General features: G+C 30.3%; 1 protein-coding gene across 2 annotated transcripts in view; it reads left to right on the top strand.

Annotated features, from left to right (window-relative positions):
- The first annotated feature begins 6,425 nt into the window (after positions 1-6,425).
- The window catches only part of POU1F1 (POU class 1 homeobox 1), a 14,377-nt gene continuing 1,513 nt past the window's right edge, over positions 6,426-19,289 (top strand). The window contains exons 1-4 of one of the 2 annotated variants that reach the window (XM_006926244.1): positions 6,426-6,691; positions 9,604-9,675; positions 16,097-16,321; positions 18,331-18,495. In XM_006926244.1, coding sequence (XP_006926306.1) covers positions 6,550-6,691; positions 9,604-9,675; positions 16,097-16,321; positions 18,331-18,495 — 604 coding nt within the window. In that variant the 5' untranslated portion in view covers positions 6,426-6,549. Of the gene's footprint in view, positions 6,692-9,525; positions 9,676-16,096; positions 16,322-18,330; positions 18,496-19,289 lie in introns of both variants that reach the window. The other variant, XM_006926243.1, reaches the window with a different exon arrangement.

Raw genomic sequence — 19,289 nt, 5'->3', positions numbered from 1 at the left:
TGTTCTGTATTCATTTCTTGTTACACCATATGATATCCTTGTGTCACCCAGTAAGACTACTAAGGAGCTAATCATTTTTTTTTTTTTATTTTTTTTTTACATCATGAGTTTAAGGAATAAAAATATAAGTTTTCTAATTCAGGTTCAAATAGAGAGCATCTCTTGTGAAAGATTTATATACTCCAAAATGTATCTCTATGTATCATGTAATAATGCTGTCTAATGAGACTCAGAGTAAAGAGATTTTCTAATTAAATTTATTAAGACATGTTGTTCAGACAAGTCTTACTCTATCTGAGTGAGACAAATGATAAATCTACCCATAAACGCCAGTACAACAGGAATATGGCCCTTATGGGTGAGCATTGTTCCTAAGTCAATGTCTCACCTTGACATTTATTTTCCATAAGTAACAAGTTTCTCCTTTTAGACAGCATTAAGAGAGCATTCATCTTCAGCAAGGTTGCAAACCATTGTCATTATCTCTTCCTTGGGTAATAAAGAAACTTGATTTCCAGATATGCAAAAATTTAAGCAAGAATGAACTGAATAATATGCACAGTTATCACTGCTTTCACTATCAATAAAGAGCCAAACATGACATGCATGACTGATGTGCACTTTAAATAACGTCTGTTTCCAATGTGACTAAGTTCCTTTTCAGCCCATATGGCTGTAAAATCTCTTTCTTAAAAAACTGCTTTGAGTAAAATTTACCATCTTTTCAAAAGTTATGAGTTGTGGGAATACTACATTTTATTGCTGCTTAGATTAACTGAATAAATTAATTTAGATTCATTTTCATATCCTCATTAGAATTCTCTATCTTAATCCTCCCACTTCTATCTATCATCTATCTATATCTATCTCTCTGTCTCTATCCTTTTATCATCTATCTCTATCATCTCTATCTATCTATCTATCTATCTATCTATCTATCTATCTATCATCTATCAATCTACCTACCTACCTATCTATCTAATAAAATAACCATGCATTCTAATCTGTTTGACATTATTTGAACTGCACGTTGGTGAAGAATGAATTATTAACAGCAATTGAACATATTATTGAACAAGGTTAACTTATTCAGCAGTGCTAGTCCATTGCCATAAAATAAATAATATTTATGTTATTCATGTAATATTCCTGGGTACTAACATAGGTTTATATAGAGATCCATATGCTGGAAACATGAGAACACTATACCTTTTGAAGAATTAGGTTTTTTCCCATGTTTTCTCTCTGAAACTATGTGACAAACAAAATAGAAGTATGAAACTAGAGTTAGATCAATCAGTATCAAAATACCTTATCTTTATACAGTATAAGACATTATTATGTAGCTTGCTCAGGTTTTAAATGATTTGGATTTCTATACCAGCTCCACTACTTACTGTATGGCTTTTGGTAAATCGTTAACCTCTGACTCAGTTTCCCAGTCTGTAAAATGGTGCCTAGCTTACTGGATTAATGGGAGGATCAATTGAAATAATAACATAAAGCACATAGACTTAATAATCATAAACATTCATTGTTATTAGAAGTTCACTTATTAGTAATTGCTAAATTTTATTAAGAATTTATTACATGCCAAGCATTTTTCTAAATGAAGCAAGTATCAGTATTATCTCCATTTAACGGATAAGATAAACTGAGACATTGAAAGGTGATGTTATTTGTCAATCATTGCATAGCTATTAATGTGTAAAGCTTGAATTTAAGCTCCAATGATCTGGCTCCAGAATCTATCTACATGCTGAATCATTATATTATACTTTTAACTCAAACAAAAAAGTCGAAAAATTAGAAACATAGATATGAAAAAGATAAAACAAGCTTTCAATTCTATTACCTGGAGATAAATAGAGTCAAATATTATTTCTTAATAACATAATTGCTTTTCTTCTGGGTTTATGTTTTCTTAAAATGTGATTATTCTGTTAAAATTCAAACAGTTTATTTTTTAAAAAAAATAATCATTTGTTTAATTGAAGAGGAGATACAGTGAATAAATCAGGCTAGTTAATAAGCCTGACCAAGACTTCTGCTATATATTTTTTTATTACTTTAACTTGAAATGGATTTTTCTTTTTATTTATCTGATTATTTTCAAATTGTGCTACAATTTTCATTTGTATCTAAGCAATTATAAGTGAACTCTAAAGACATAATAAATGTGGCAGCTGAAAATCTCAAGAGGAATTTTTTAAGGCTCCAAAATAACAAAAACAAAACAAAAACAAAAAGAAAGCCTCTGGATGAGAGAGAATTTTGAAACTTAAAATCATTATGAAATGCATGAAAGAAAAGACCGACATGTTTGTTCATAAAAAATTATTAAGTATGTCACTTTTAAATGTCTAACACACATTTAAAAGACAAGGAAGAAAAATAAAAAAAAAAATTAACCACAAATAATGAAATTAATTTTTTTAATATATTTAAAAACACATAAATTGATAATAAAACTGAATAATGTTAAATAGAAGGGCAAAATATACTATCTGTTAATTAACAAAATGGTAAATACAAATAGCTAACATAGATATGTAAAGATAGCATATTAACAATAAAAGTGGAAATTAAATTAATGAATGCCATTGTCTTAACAGACTAATAATGCCTAAGAATTTAGACTTTTGTAAAATGGTAGAACAGCATCGAACACGTTGTAAAGATGTTTTTCCAGATAACAATCCCTCATTGTCTACAAATGGCTGAATGCTACCAGTGTAAACCCATCCATTTATAGGTGTGGACACAAGAACCATGTTGGAACATGCCAATAGCCATTCCCGATCGGGATGTGTCTCTTATAAATGTAGACTGAGAAGCAGCCAAGTAATCTCATCTCCTGGCTAAAAGTTTAAAGCATGATCTGAAAATCTGTAAAGTGGGATAATGGAGAATCAGCCAAGTAGTTTTGTAGAGAGTGAGAAAAGTGAGGGACAAAGGGGAAAAGAGTAGGAGAGTCAGAGAGATGTGGCAAATGGCTTTTCATATCCCATTCAGTCTCTGCCTATGACCTGACCTTCTTTCCTATGAGTTTTAAGAAATCTCCATGTCTCCTAATAATAAGTAAATATTTTTTCCTCAACTTGGTATTTGAACCAAACTCATGTTAGAACAAATTATTTGAAAAAAATAATTTGGAAGACAAACCACAGACTGGGGAAATTATTTGCAAAAGACATAACCAATAAGGGATTGCTATCCAAAACATACAAATGGCTCTTAAAACTCAATGATAAGAAAACTAATAACCCAATTTAAAAATGGGCAAATGATCTGAATAGACACCTCATTAAAGAAGAAATTCAGGTGGCAAATATGCATATGAAAAGACTGGCATCAGATGCTATCAGGGAATTTCAAAATAAAACAACAATGAGATATCACTGCATATCTACTAGAGTGGCTAAAATCTGAATCACTGACAACGCCAAATGCTGGTGAGCATGTGGACCAATAGGAACTCTCATTCATTGCTGGTGGAGATACAAAATGACACACCCACTTTGGAAGACAGTTGGCAGTTTTTTACAAAACTAAACATGCTCTTACCATATGATCCAGCAATCATGCTCCTTGGAGTTTAACCAAAGGAGCTGAAAACTTATGCCTACCCAAAAACCTGCACAGAGATTTATAGCAGCTTTATTCACAATTGCCAAGACATGCAAGCAACAATATGTCCTTTGGTAGGTGAATGGAAAAATAAACTGTAGTATATCCAGACAATGAAATATTATTCAGCACTTTAAAAAAAAAAAAAAAAGAGCTGCAGAGCCATGAAAAGACATAGAGAAAACTTAAATGCATATTACTAAGTGAAAGAAGCCAACCCCAAAAGGCGATATATTGTAAGATTCCAACTATACGACATTCTGAGAAAGGCAAAACTATGGAGACAGTAAAAAGATCAGTGGTGACAGTCGTTAGAAGAAAGGGAAAAATGAATAAATGGGGCACAGAGAATTTTTAGGGCAGTGAAACTATTCTGTATGATACTGCAGTGATGGATACAGTCGTTATACATTTGTCAAAACCCGTAAAAAGTACAATAGTGAACTCTAATGTAAACTCTGGATTTTGAGTGAGAAAGATATATCAATATAGGTTAATCAATTGTAACAAATATGCCATTCTGGAGGAAATGTTGATAGCGGGGAAGACTACATATGTGTAGGAACAAGGAGCACATGAGAACTGTCTATACTTTCTGCTCAATTTTGCTGTAAACTTAGAACTATTCTAAAAAAAATGTCTTTTTTAAACAAGCAATTTGAGAATATTTTTAAAACTTTAAAAATCTCATAAGACAAGTTCAATAATCCTACAACTAAGCATATATCTTAAGGGAGAAAATTCAAAACAATCCAACAGCTATATTGTAAAAATGCATTGTGTAAAACATTTTGAACAAAAAAGTTAATTGCATTGTTATGTATAAAAGCAAAGAGCAGGAAAAAAATACAAACACTTAACAAATTAAAAAATGGTCAAGTTGTAATAGATTTATACAATTCAATATTATGTAAAATTAAAACCATAAAAATCTTATTTAAAATTGATAAATTAATAGTTTCTAGTACTAGGTGAGAAGATTATAATAGAAACATCTATTTCCTGGCTTTACACAGTTTTAACTGTAACATTCTGGTTTGCATTTTACAGCACAAATAGTTAAATAGTTTAAAACCATTAATAAGAAAATTATGTCTAAGATTGCAATTTTAGAATTTTAGGTAGTATGGCAATCTACTGGGAAATTTTTTGTTTGTTTTGTTCCAAGCAGGTTTTACAGTGCTCTTTATTATCTATCATTTGATTGCTGCACTTTACCATTATATTCCAATGACTCTAAATGACAATAGCAAAATTATTAGGAGCAATTTTCAAGTGCTATTCTCTCTAAATATCATTTATTTAATTTTAAATATATTAAATGACTAATAAACATTTATTTAGTTTTATTAGCAAATTCTCTTTTTAAACACACTGAAAAAGTACTTTTTCATAAATGTAAAGTCTAAAAATTATAAGAATTTTGCAAGAGTAAAATAAGTACTTTTGATTGCCTATAAACTTTTCTCATTAGAGCAGACTAACAGAGCTTCAAAAATATAGAATTCAAAATTGAAAAATATGTCATTTTAAGAATATATATTTTCAGGAAATATCTAATGATTTGGGCAACCTTATAACATCTTTATTATTTTTTTTTTTATAAAATATCAACTGGTTGTTAACAAACCAGCATTTACCTTTCATTTTTTAAAATGTATTCTTGTCGATATTAACATTAAATTAGCACAAAGCAACCAATATCAAGTTATCTTGAAACATTCTATAATATAAAATTATTTTAAAAAATCTAAAGTATAGTCTTTGTTTATTTCTAAGCCTGTTAAGTTACTTTTGCTTGCTGTATTATCCCTAGAATACACTCTAAAAATAGTATTGTATTTATTCATTTATATATAGAAATCATGATCATTGTAAAATCTCAATGCTGTTATTTATTTTTTACTCAATTGTTTGTAGCATATATTTTTTCCATTCTCAGATAATGTCAATATACTCTGTTTACAAAGTTTGCACCCAGTGCTACCATGGTTATTTTGGGCTCTGGAGCAGAATGGCTAAGATCGTAGGCTCTGGTACAGTCAAGTGTAGTGAGGATGGTATGATAAATAACTCACACAGATGTGAGATTTGCGTGACATAAATGTAGAAAGTGTCTAGTATCTGGTAGGTATCTAGTAAGAGCTTATTAAATATTCATATAATGAGTAACTGAAATCAAAGGAGAGATGTTATCATTCACATTTATCTTCTGTACAGATTACAATTTTATTCAATAATTTTTTTATTTTCCATTTGTAATATTATAAAAATTAAATTAGTTTTCATAGTTTTTCAAAATCACATCATTGTCAATCAGTAGTTGGCAATATATTCATTCTCATATTTAGTTTTCTTATTTTCAATTTAAACGTAAATGTTTATACTTTCTTAAAATTATATAATGTTCTCTTGCTATTTTGCAAATTTAATGAGAAGTTAGCAAAAAAGAAAAATGTCACATATAAATTTGTCATTGGTTAGTAATGAAAAGACATATGCTATTTTTCAATTAATTATAGCATTATTTCTTTGAGGGATTTTTTTTTTTTTTTTTAAGTTCTTGATGACTTTCTAAAAGGTCTCAATTACTGAAGTTGTCAAAGAAAGTTTCAGATTTCTTCCTTTCCCTCAGTCCATACCCCAGAACCAGCTTTCCTCTTGGGCATAGATTATACTTGAGTTAGAAGGAAGGCAGTTCAGATTGATAAAGCAATACCTCTGAGAAAAGATGATTAACATGCATAAAGGGATTTCCCTGCAGTATAAATACCAGCACGCGCCCTCTTGGTGCTTCAGAGCCTTCCTGATGTATATATGCAGGTAGTGAGATTTGAAAGAGCCCTTTGAGACGGTAATATAATAAAACTCTGATTTGAAGAGTAGCAGTTTTCCTCATTTTTCTGCTCTCTTTTGGGGATGAGTTGCCAACCTTTTACTTCGGCTGATACCTTTATACCTCTGAATTCTGAGTCTTCTGCAACTCTGCCTCTGATAATGCATCACAGTGCTGCTGAGTGCCTACCAGTCTCCAACCATGCCTCCAATGTGATGTCTACAGGTACTGACTTCAATAACAATCTACAAGTGGCTGGGCGTAAAGATTTTCAAATGGATACTTTGAATCTTGTTAGTTTAGAATGTGTTTGTTTTCTTTTCTTTTTTTTTCCCCTTCATTTAATATGCTTTCAGTTATATAGTAAGGATATTAAAGAAGTCAAATGTCTAAGAAATCTTTCAAAACATATTAATAAGTAATAATTTAAATATTGTTGGTTTGATTATAAAGATCTGTTCTTTACATAAGTAAACAATGAGTTTGGCTATTTTTAATTCAAAACCAATTTAATGGAAAGTTTATAAATATAGAGAAAAACTAAAGAAACAGTCTAAAGAAATTTAGTGTTTTACAAGTGTTACTTCTATAACTTAAAGATTAATTTGTTTTGTTAGGTTACATTTGTTACTACTCTAAAAACAGCCATTTACCTCATAGCACATATGACTAAATAATTCCTACTACCAGCAATTATGGATGTCAAAGAATAAACTAATAATTATAATAAACTTACCTTTTTAGCATAATTCAAAACTCAAAAATCAAAACTAGAAGCAATATATAACATTTAGAGCCCATGAACTGAGTTAAATTTTCCCATAATTGAGTTGTGAAGAGATTTCAACTTCTAACCAAGTTTTAATATTTTCTCGTATAACTTTTTTAAGTGAAAATTAAACTTGAGAATCCAAATATATTATCTTAAACACAACCAAATAAATGTCTTGCTAATGTATAATCCATTCTTTATGTAGTAACAAGTGTTTTAAAGTAGAATTATAAATAGACAAAGTCTTGAATTGAATAAATTTCTCCCATTAAATAGCAATATACTGTTAACTTTTCACTTGTTCTGAAAGCAATCAAAATATGAAATAAATTTTATATCTTTTGAAATTAAAATCTGAGTTGATAAATTTATATTCTGATTTCAAGAGTTAAGTTTTATCTTTTATTATAATTAGGCAGTTTCCGAATACGTATGTAGTTTTGGCATTAATCTTCAGCTGAATTTTAAAGATAAAATTACGTAAAGATAGAGATTTGGTAAAGTTATTAGAGGTTTTTTTCATCTACCTAAGATTCTTATAACTTAATTGAAAGATAATAATGGAAGTGCACACAAATATATTTTTGAAAATATAATGAAGTATTTTAACCAACATTATGTACCATAAAAAATTTAAACTATGAAAACATAGCTAATTGTATATTTTAAATAATAGATCTTTCTATAAATAGAAGATGAGAAGAATAATATATTGTTTGTTTAATCTAGTGTATGATTATGATTTGGCCAGAATTAAAATAAAATTTAGAATTGAAGTAATGATATAGCATATTTAGGCTCAAAATCTTTAATTTATTTTTAAAATGTATTTGTTTTCAAATAAGTAAATTACACATTTAGCAAATTGGCCTCACATTTATCTAACTTCCCCAAATTAGCAAAACAAAAGGTATTTAAACATTATGAAGTAGAAAACTTTATAATGTGTAAAAATGACCTATTTTATTGTATCTATTATTTAAACATGTTTTTAATACTAATAGCATTGATTTTTTTTTATTTTTCCATCAAATTATAATCATATACCTGTAATTATCTAAACAAGGAATTAGAAATATTGGTTATGAGAAAAGCACTTGTGTATTTAATGTGTTTTATGGTTATTTGTTTAATTTTCAAATGCATAGTAAGGTTTTTATGTGTAACCATGTTGTAAAATGACTTCAGTTCTTTCTACATGTCATTTGTAAAATAAAAATTTATAGAGATATTTTAAAATATTAAATATTGTTCTATAGTTAGAAATATTTTACTTTTTGAAGAGACCTCATATTTTTAATCGCTAGATTATATCTTAAAATTTTCAAAGGATCCACAGTCTACACTTTATAATATTGTTAATATTTATTCAAGAAGATATGATTATATTATATTTCTGAAAAATCCAACACTATACTTAGGATATGAAGGAAAATAAGAATAAAATACATAAGGAAACATTGGCTAATGATTTTATTGTCAATAGTCTATGTTTTTAGTCAGATGTTTAAAACTTGATATAAAAAAAATTAGAAATTCAAATTTACTTCCAAAATACACATTGATTCCACAAAGTATATGACTATTTATGAACAAGTTTATGTTTATATACCAGGCACAACCTTTATAGACATCATCACTCAATGATCAATGAACTTATTTTTTGACCAGCATTATTATTAGAATTGTTAATTGACTTTGTGCATTCAGAAAACCTACAATCTCAAAATTTCAAAATCAATATAAACACATCATGCATCGTTAAAAGTTTTTCATAAACCTCTAAATCTACTGGGATTTTTATGATTGTATCCAATAGGAGGCTAGTTGCTCTGCCATTTCCCCTTTAATGGAATTAAATTTGTTATGAGAATAAGCAAAAGTAAAGACTGTTCAAGAGTCAATTTCTCTATTTATTCTTTCAGAGAAAGAACACTTTGTAATACTAGGTTATGCAAGAATTTTAAGAGACTATTCTTCTAGTCAGTTTGTTGCAATGTCTGTACTAGATGGAGTCTATAAGAATTCTGCAACTTTCAGTTAGCCAAGATCCAAACTGGTCAGTCATCTCTCACAGAGCATAGGATAATCAATGAAGGCTGTAGTCCACTGTGATGATTTAGGATCTCATTATTTGAGACAAACTTTAACTAGTTTTAACCTATTAGACAACTTCCCCCTAATGAGAATGAAAAATTAGCATGTAAATTAAAGAATTAGCATGTAAATGTGTTATTTTTTAAAATGAAATGAATATGTCTTGAATCCTCATACATTTTCTTACCAGTCCCGTCTATTTTGTCTTTGACCCAAACTTCTAAATGTTTGTATACGTATTTCTCCGTGACAATGTTGGGAAACACAGCAACTGGACTTCATTACTCTGTTCCTTCCTGTCATTATGGAAACCAGCCATCAACCTATGGAGTGATGGCAGGTAAGAAAAATTGTCTTTACATATAAGATTTAGTTTGGGGACTCTTAGATAGACTTCCTGAGTCTGAGGCAATCTTGACCAGAGTGTATCATGAAATTCTGATCTCTTAACTTTGGCAATTTGGTAAAACTACCATGTATTAAAATGTTCCCTTATCTATGATGCCTGATTGCTCCTATGCTGTGCTTTACTGCTGTGATCCTTAACTCGTTTGCTTTGTATGATTTTTAATCTAATTTACTACTGTTGAACCGCTGATTGTCACTTGTCGATGCTGTTGATTGGTTTGCTGCAGTAATAGTATGGTAGCCATTATCCTCAAATGGCTATTTAAATCTAAATGTAAATTAACTAAAATTGAGGTCAAACTTAAAATTCAGTTGCTCAGTTGCACTTGCCACACTTCAAGTGTTCAATTACCTTATGTGGCTACCAAAGTGAACAGCATAGATTTCTAAAACATCCCCCTCACTGCAATATTTCTTCTGGAGATTTGGTCCATAAAGATAAATAAGATATTGAAGGCTAGAAGTGATTTGCAGTGGCTTTAACAATAGCCCTTGGAAACTGACAGTTCTGAGTTGATTCTGAGTCTTAAAAGAGAGAAATGGTTGAAATTACACACATTTCTCTTCTGAATAAATAAAACATCACTAGATCAAGACTATCTATTTATTGATGTTTGAATGAGGGGTGGATAGCACCACATTTTGATTATGAAAACAGGAAATGATAAGCACATGGTCATGTGCTGCTCTCTCTTGGAGGAGAGGACTTGCTGTTCTTTTCAGTGATTTCCATGAACCCAGGTGCAACTTTATGCACCCTTGAAACTCAGCAAATGCAACAATGGATTGAGGTTAGCACAAAGATAAAATTAGCCACAGACCAAATATTTGTTTTTTGTTACCACCTCTCTCCCCACCAGATCAAGGCCAGAGCCTGGGAGCCTGGTAAGTTCACAGCTGGCCTGAAAATTCTAACATCCTTACAGTTTCCAAAATTGGAGCGAACAGGTTCAGGTTCACATTTACAGTCCACAGGCAGCTCAGGTTGTGCTGGCACAAGTTCTCTGGGCAGCCACTCAGCAAACCTGGAGTGTCTTCTGGAAAAGCCTTTTAAAATGACTCAAAACCCGGGTTAGTGACATCAAAAGCAAATGGTTATCCTAAGATTTAGAGGTATCACTGTGGTATTAAAACAAAATTAAATATCTTTGTTACTGAAAGAAAAACTCACCATAGTAACCTTAGTGAGTATATTTGAATATTTTTTTAAAGCAATATCAATAAAATGTGATATGCTTTGTAATTTCTTAGACTGTCTCTATTTTGACATGTATTCAATATTAGTATTTGCATCATGGCAGATTAAATTCAGAGAATCTAAACTCTCCTGCCTTCATCCCCCGAGAAGCTACCCGAATTGAGTTATAAAACATAGGAATCCAGAAATAATACAGGAAAGGTATAAAACACACAAGAGAAACCTGGTTATGTCATTTGAATTTTCTGAGAATTCTCAAGGCGTTCATCAAAGCAGCCTCTTCCACACAATCTGGAGAAGTGTCTAATCATCAACAAAAAAGACAGATTCATTGTCACATACTTCATATAAAAGTGAAGCTACAGAAAGCACTATATTTCAAAGGATGTGAAATTGCTTTATTTTAATGTGGTTATTTTATTATCCATGCTCTGATGCTTACATTTAGTTTGAGCATTTCATTAAATTAATAATCCACTGGAAGGGAAGAACGATAGCAAATATTTTGTTAAGGTTAGTAGAGAAGACTTTAATTATCATATTAATCCACTGTGCCACATAGTCCAGGTGTGGGCATACCAAAGATAATGACTAATCAAGAGCAATGAATTGGCCACACCATGAACTAATTATAAACCTTGTTCGTCACTTAACATCTCTTGAGTTTCAGTCTCTTCATATTTAAGTTGAGTGGGTACCAAATCTCTGTTGGATTTCAGTTATAGCTAATTCGTACTGACTCAAGCTGTCTTTCTCCTTTGGTCTTCTCTTTAGATACACTCGCAGATAAATTCCTCTTCAGTCCCTTTACTTCTGAGAATTTAGGTAATTCAACCGCCAACAGTATAGATAAAAAAACCCAGGAATTGTAAATGCTATTCAAAATCTCTTCTGCATAAACACAAACAAAACAAAATAACAACAAAAACCCTCTAAATTTGGATTCTTGGGTACCTGAGATTGTTTCTGCTCACTAGTTTTTAAACCTGATGAAGGTTAGGAAATAAGCTCAATGAGCTGCCCACCCTGCCCACCATTCTGTGGAAACTGAGCAAATCAGCTCTACATGATAATGAATGCTTACTCAGCCAACAAAGTTACATTACATGACGACCGAACCAAGACCTAGTGCGAGTCCTTGTTTAAAAAGTAATTTTAAGAGGAAAGCAAAATAACTGAGGTTTGAGAATTAACCAAAAAGATCACTTATTTTATGAGAAGTGGATAAGAGAAAAGATTACTATGGCTGAAAGTGCTCACTCCAACCAGACTAATGCAAAAGACAACAGAAATCAGTTTGATAGTTGACATAGAGAAATAGTCTACCTTGGGGCTATCTCTTCATTCTTAATCTTTTTTTTCTTTTCTCTCTTTTTTATTTTTTTCTTTTTCTTTTTGGGTGGGGTGGGAGGGTGGGGGGAGGTTATTTTTCCTTAACTTGTTCTGATTATGTTGACTCTGGGGGAAGGAGTAATTCTGAAGATCTTTTGCCTCTGGATTATAAAGGGTCTTTCAGTAGCAGTAACATGATGCATTTTTCTTAAGTTTTTTAGTCTCTGTCTCAGCTACTCAATTAGGTAATTTTTAGCAGCAAAGCAGCCATAGGCAATATGTAAACAAATGGCCAGGGCTATATTCCAAATAAACTTAAATTACAAACCCGAGCGGAGGAACCCTGATGTACATGGTTAGGATTACCAATGTACAAAAGAGAAAATATAACAAATTTATGTGATTCAAATGAAATTCAAATTTATGATTTGCTTCACATTGTCATGCATGGGGAGGATAAATGAAAATATTTAAATGAACATTCTTGTACATGTCTATAGCAAGGTGATATATTTTACTAGTTCCCTCTGCTTCTCCTGTTCTTTTAAATCTTCAAGTCCATAACCTCAGAGATGTTGTCAGTTAGCATTTGGCAGAGCCACATGCTACAGAAGAGCAATTTGCCCCATATCATGGTACATTGAGCCAGAACCCTGCAAGGCAAGCCAGTCCTCTGCATCCTCATTACCTGCTTTAAAAGATTTATCTCTGTTCTCCCACCTTCACTACACAGAAATACATACCGAGCAATTCAGAAAGGCTGTAATGTATTAATCCGCAATATGAAAATTTACTTTGGGCTATAAAGAACGTGCAGACACTTCCAAGCTATTTAGGTGTGTGCTTGTCTAGACTTCTAGACAATTTTGTGCACTAAAGATTTGGCAATTGTATATGAGACCTCTGACGCACAATATTCACTGCATCTTTCATCCTCTTCTTTTTTTCTTTTTTCAATAACCCAGGCTTTAGAAAGATTTAAAAAATATCTTGTTATATATACCATACCACTGGCTCCCTACTCTCTCCTTTCTCTCATTTGATAGAAACTGCAGTTTGTTTGGCTATGCTTATGACTGTCATTATGAATTTCTCTTGAAGGTTAGTTCCAGAAAAATGGTGTCCCTGTGGCTAATTGTGGTTACTTTCACTTAAAGAAAAAAATATATATATATCACACATTATGTTTTCCTTTTTGCTCTGGATGTCAAAACTTTAAACATGGTATTTCCTGTGTTCTTTTCATAGACTCTTGTTTAAATTTATTTTCTAAATGTTTGTTTTCCAGAGTATTTATAATGTATAAACTACCTTTAAAGTTTTCAGAAATGGAGATGGCACACTTTTAAAATTTTAATGAATAATATTTTTGTATGAAAACATTTGTTTAATGTAGCCAAATACGTTTAAACAGCAAAAGTTTGAAAGGAAAGTCATTAGATTTATCTGAGCACAGACTGCCTGGAAAATGAACTAGGTGATTATTTTGATGTGGTTTATTGCAGTGTTCACTGGAGTTCAGTTCTAGTTTCAACTGCATAGTTAATTCAATTTTTTTAACTTAAGTTTTCTAAATTTTAAATTGCATTCTAAAAAATACATATCCTTCCTATCTGGTTTGTTTATATAATGATAAGAAAATGACAGATGTGAAATAAATACAGCACAAATGTTACACAGAAAATTTGTAGCAATATGTGACTATGATCAGCAAGAAAAATTGAAAATAATGATCAAGATTGCTAATAAGTTCAGATCTCATGGCATTGCATGTAAAAGATATGCAACAAATTACTTATGTAAAATAAAAATAATTTGACATAGGTTATATGAGTTAGCCAAAATGCATTAAAATACATTAAATGTTCAAAATCATATAGCAGCCTGTCTTTTTCTCTCTGTTTGTATTGTTTCTTAGAGTATTTCGTCATTAAGTATATTAAGTGACGTATTTCTGAATGATGACAGAAGTGAAAGTTTTTTCATGTATATAAGAAGCAACTCTGTAAGTCATAAGCAAAAGAAAAATTGAGATAAATATTAAGAAATGCTAAAATAAATGTGATGAGTTATATATATATGTATATATATATTTAGTCATTCTTTTATTTTAATAAGCAGAAATCTAAAACTCATAGAAAGCTAAAAATGTGCCCCAAAAGTAATGAACATTTTCAATAATGAGCTATGTAATAAATTTTAAAATAATACTTTTTTAAAAAATTTTATCTAGTCTGATCAATATACCACCCACTAAAGCACTAAGTAAATGATTAACTGACATTTTAGAAAGTAAAACTGGATAATTTGGTTTGTAAAAGCAGCATGACACTTTCTAGACAGTAATTTCTTTCAAATATTTTTTACATCTGTGAAGCAGCTTAGTTTATTTTATGACATTTTGTTTAATTTCTCACTCGTATGTTTACTTTGCCTCAGAAAAAGAATATGATCTTTAGGAAAAAGGGACACTATAATTACATATTCTCATATAAATAATATAAGCTAACAATTTGCTGACTTACACTATTCTTTACTCATTACATATTGATATATTACTGTAACATCTACATATTCTGGCAAAATACATTATTACTCACATCTTTGATTTGTGAATGTATTTATAAAGAAATTATAGATAGCATAAACTCTTGATGTATTTTTTCATTGTTTCCAAAAATGATTATTTCATATATTCTGTAGTAATTTATTTGTAGCTTAAATATTTATTTATACTCATAAGAAACATGATTAATTACTAAACATTTTATTTATATCAAATGTGTTATTTAATATAAATTATAACATGTCATTTAATATAAATTGAAGCGAAATCTCTACCAATTAAGATGTATTGTATTGATGAAGAAAACATAAATAAAATGTGTGTGAATTGGCTTATATTATTCCCTCACCCATGCTCCCCAGCTGAGACAGACTCTTCTTTACTAATGAAGAATAAAATCTAGAAGTAATTTAAAAATTTTTAAATACTTTAGTTATTTTGTGATTTACCATTTAACTCACTCAATCAATAAATACAATGCTTCATTATTTATGGGTGATTACCTACCACACCTAGAATTCCACCTTTCCTTGCCACTTATTTTTGCTTCTTATATAATTATCAAAAATCACTTCATTGTACTTTTCAAGAAACCTTGTTACTGACTTTTTAATGGAACTTTAAAAATTGCCTTTTGGTCACTCCTTGGATCTATTTAACCATATTAATGTAGTTTATATTCCCATAATTCACTTTTTACCTGCCTTTGTTAAATTTTAAAAAGACCCAATTATTTCTCCTTGAAGTTAGGCATTTACTGATAGATAACATTGTAAAATAAATTTTCTAATTCTAATAAAACTTTCCAGCATAGCACTTAACTATGTGCCTTGATTATAACAAACATCACAGATTATTTGTTCAATAAATTAAGAAAATAGAGATCAAAATATATATTCTGGTTAGAGATGAACCTCAGATTCCCAGGAATAGTGTCTTTAAGAGAAAAACTGATGGGAAATGTACGCTTCTGAGAGAATTTGCTTATTTCTATTTTAATTATTTGCAATTGCCTACTTCTTTCCTTTGGCATTATCTTTGTTTTTGTTGCTCTGAGAAGGTAGAAAATAAATAATCACATTTATATTAAGATATTCTGACTTCTACTTCAGAAGACTGAATGTCAGTTAACCTTTCAGGATTGAAGCTGGGTATAGCAAAATAATGGGCTCTCACAAACGAAGACCTTGCTTGTGTAGAAAAGGGGAGGAGTAATTACAAATGTTCCTGTCCTTTTCTTTCTTTGTTTATTCACAGGTAGCTTAACCCCTTGTCTTTATAAGTTTCCTGACCACACCTTGAGTCATGGCTTTCCCCCCATGCACCAGCCTCTTCTGGCAGAGGACCCCACAGCAGCTGATTTGAAGCAGGAACTCAGGCGGAAAAGTAAATTGGTTGAAGAGCCAATAGACATGGATTCTCCAGAAATTCGAGAACTTGAAAAGTTTGCCAATGAATTTAAAGTGAGAAGAATTAAGTTAGGTATGCACTTTTTAAGAACAATGGGGAACACAACTTGGTCTGCAAATCCTTACTATATCAATGTTCAGTCTCTTCTACTCTGTTCAAAAGTCCAAGGCAGTTCTCATTCTACATCTCTACTGTGTATTTAAGTTAGTCCAATTGCGAAAATCCTACATAAACCTTTATTTCCTTGTAAATTCTTAATAGCCTAAAATACATAGATTTTTAAATTAATGGCACTTATTTTAACTTAACCACATCAAGATTAGTTTAGAAGTGCCTGGTTTTCTCTATATTTTAATCGAACTTTTGAATAGATGACACATTCATATGATTCAAAGGTGTAAAATTATAAATAAAATTTATCTCTTCTGCTTATCTTTTCTGTTTCTCAGTGTTAGTTTTTTTTGTGTATCCTTTCAGAGATATTTTATGCATATATAAGCAGATACATATATTTATTTCTTTATACAGATTTTTAAAATTTAACTTTATTTTGAATATTTCTATATTAGCTTTTCAAGAGTTTTTCTTTTTTTTTTTTTATTCCATTTTACAGTGTATTTAGTCCCCCACCGATAGTATATTTGTGTGGTCTCCAATCTCATGCTATTAAAAACAATGCTGCAATGATTAACTTCATAAATGTAATTTTGCATATATATATATATATATATGCATAGGAAAAATGTTAAAAGCAAAATTACTTGATCAAAGAGTATGTACACTTGTAATTTTGATAAATGTTGTCAAATTGGTCTATCTAGAAGTTATTATTAAATTTTACTGCCATCATGTTTCTTTTGCTACCCTCAGAATATAATCTCCATGAAGGCAGGAGTTTTTGTTTTTGTTTTCTCTTGAATAGCATATCCTCAGCAGTTAGTGACTGGCCCATAGAATAATTAATTGTTGAAGGAAAAATATGCGGTTAGCTTTTTGGATCTTTGCAAATCAAATAGGTCAAAGTGATACCTCATGGTAATCTCATTTTAAATTTCTCTTTGAGTGAAGATTGAAATGTGTTCTTTTATGTGTTTGACAGTCATTTGTAATTCTTTTTCTGTGCATTGTCTGTTCACAACCTTTGCTCACTTTCTATTGAAAAGTGTTTTTAACATAACTACCTTGATTTAAATTCATGAAGTAGTGATTTTTTTTAATGGATTAAAAATGATAGTACAAACTTCTGTACTAGAGAAATAAACCACAGGTAATTTTGCAATAATATTTATTGATGGATATCATATGTAACTACTATATGCCTAAAAGTATATAGCCTTAGGCCCCGAATTAATATGTAGTTACCATATATGAAAAACACAACAATAGGCATTTTATAACCTTCATTTTGAGTTATTTATATTGTGAATGTTTCAAATATGGTATTGATGGTTTATATCAACTTGTACTCTAAAAATGTTTGGACAATCATGAGGATCTTTGCCTGGAGATAGAAACATTACCAAATGATATAATAAATGTGCTTGGAGGTATCTATAAAATGTTGGGTGATCATAGTCTTACAATAAAGATGTTTTTAAGAAAAGCAAGTATAAGTTTTAGTTTTATTTGGTACCCTTCAACAATATTTTTTCACTCTTACAGTTGATATAAACAATATATATATCACCAAAATATTTTATGCATTATATTTAATGTACTACAGAACTTCGAGCATATATCATCATATTTTATAATAGCAAAGAGGGTAAGAATGTTTAAGTGTCTTATGAAGTGTTTATGACACATCTATCCAATATGACTAAATATTATGAATGGCATATGTTCTTATCTGAATTCTTCTGATTTGTAGGAAAAAAATAATCAACCAGAAGGAATATTTTTTGAAGTATTGGACAATTTTACACCGAACCTTACTGAAAAATTCTAAATTACCAACAAATATATGCCTACAAGCAGTATTTAATAATTGACAAAGAAAGATAGACAGATTTGTGTGATATTGGACCAAAACAAATACTTTTTGAAAGCTGAAGCTAATGGCCTTTATTGTCCTTCCACAGGATACACCCAAACAAATGTTGGGGAAGCCCTGGCAGCTGTGCATGGCTCTGAATTCAGTCAAACAACTATCTGCCGATTTGAAAACCTGCAACTCAGTTTTAAAAACGCATGCAAACTAAAAGCAATACTATCCAAATGGCTGGAGGAAGCTGAGCAAGTAGGAGGTACTAAAGCTATATCTCTAAAGTCTCTGTGATCTTTTAACCTAAAAACAATGGCTTTAGTTGGTAGGATTAATGTTAAAGTTCAGTTTGATTTTGTTTTTCATTTCGAGATGAAAAATAAATATCTTGTTTCATCACACTTAAAGAAGGCTAATGCAAGTATAGAAATAAATTTACTGAGAGGGTAGTGAGAGAATAAACTGTGTAAGAACAGCTTTCTAGACAGAGTGACATAGGTGCGAAGTGGCAAAATGAATTTTTCTAACACATCCAGGTGTTTTTTTATTTTTTTTTTGCCTCTGTGCTATACCATAGTGGTTACACATGAGTCATTTTTATAACCTAATACTAGTATAACAAGAGCATTTATACACATCAAGTCTTCCGAGTGAGTAACATAAGCAATTGCTAAATGAGCCATTTTTAAAAATTTTATTTTTCAATTACAGTTGCCGTTTAATATTATATTAGTTTCAGGTGTATAATTTAATGTGGTAAAATTATGTACTCATACTAATGTCTAGGTTGGAAAATTAGAATGGTTTGAGAGCATTTAGAGCAAAATGCTTCAACAAAAGTAAGGTAGGGATATGATTTATAGACAATTGTCTTTGCAATGATAATATTTATTTCTTAATTAACATTTTTATTTAGGGCTTGTAATATAAAATGACATAGATTGAAAAAAATTAAAATTAAAATATATAGTGATTTTGTTTTGCATTATTTTATAAAGAAAACTTGAAATGCAAATCTAAACTTTCTTTAAACCTATTTTGTTTTGGTAATTATCT

The sequence above is a fragment of the Pteropus alecto genome, unplaced genomic scaffold (genome assembly GCF_000325575.1).
Source record: "Pteropus alecto unplaced genomic scaffold, ASM32557v1 scaffold239, whole genome shotgun sequence".
In the NCBI taxonomy this organism is placed as follows: domain Eukaryota; kingdom Metazoa; phylum Chordata; class Mammalia; order Chiroptera; family Pteropodidae; genus Pteropus; species Pteropus alecto.
This window is presented reverse-complemented; position numbering and strand designations above follow the sequence as displayed.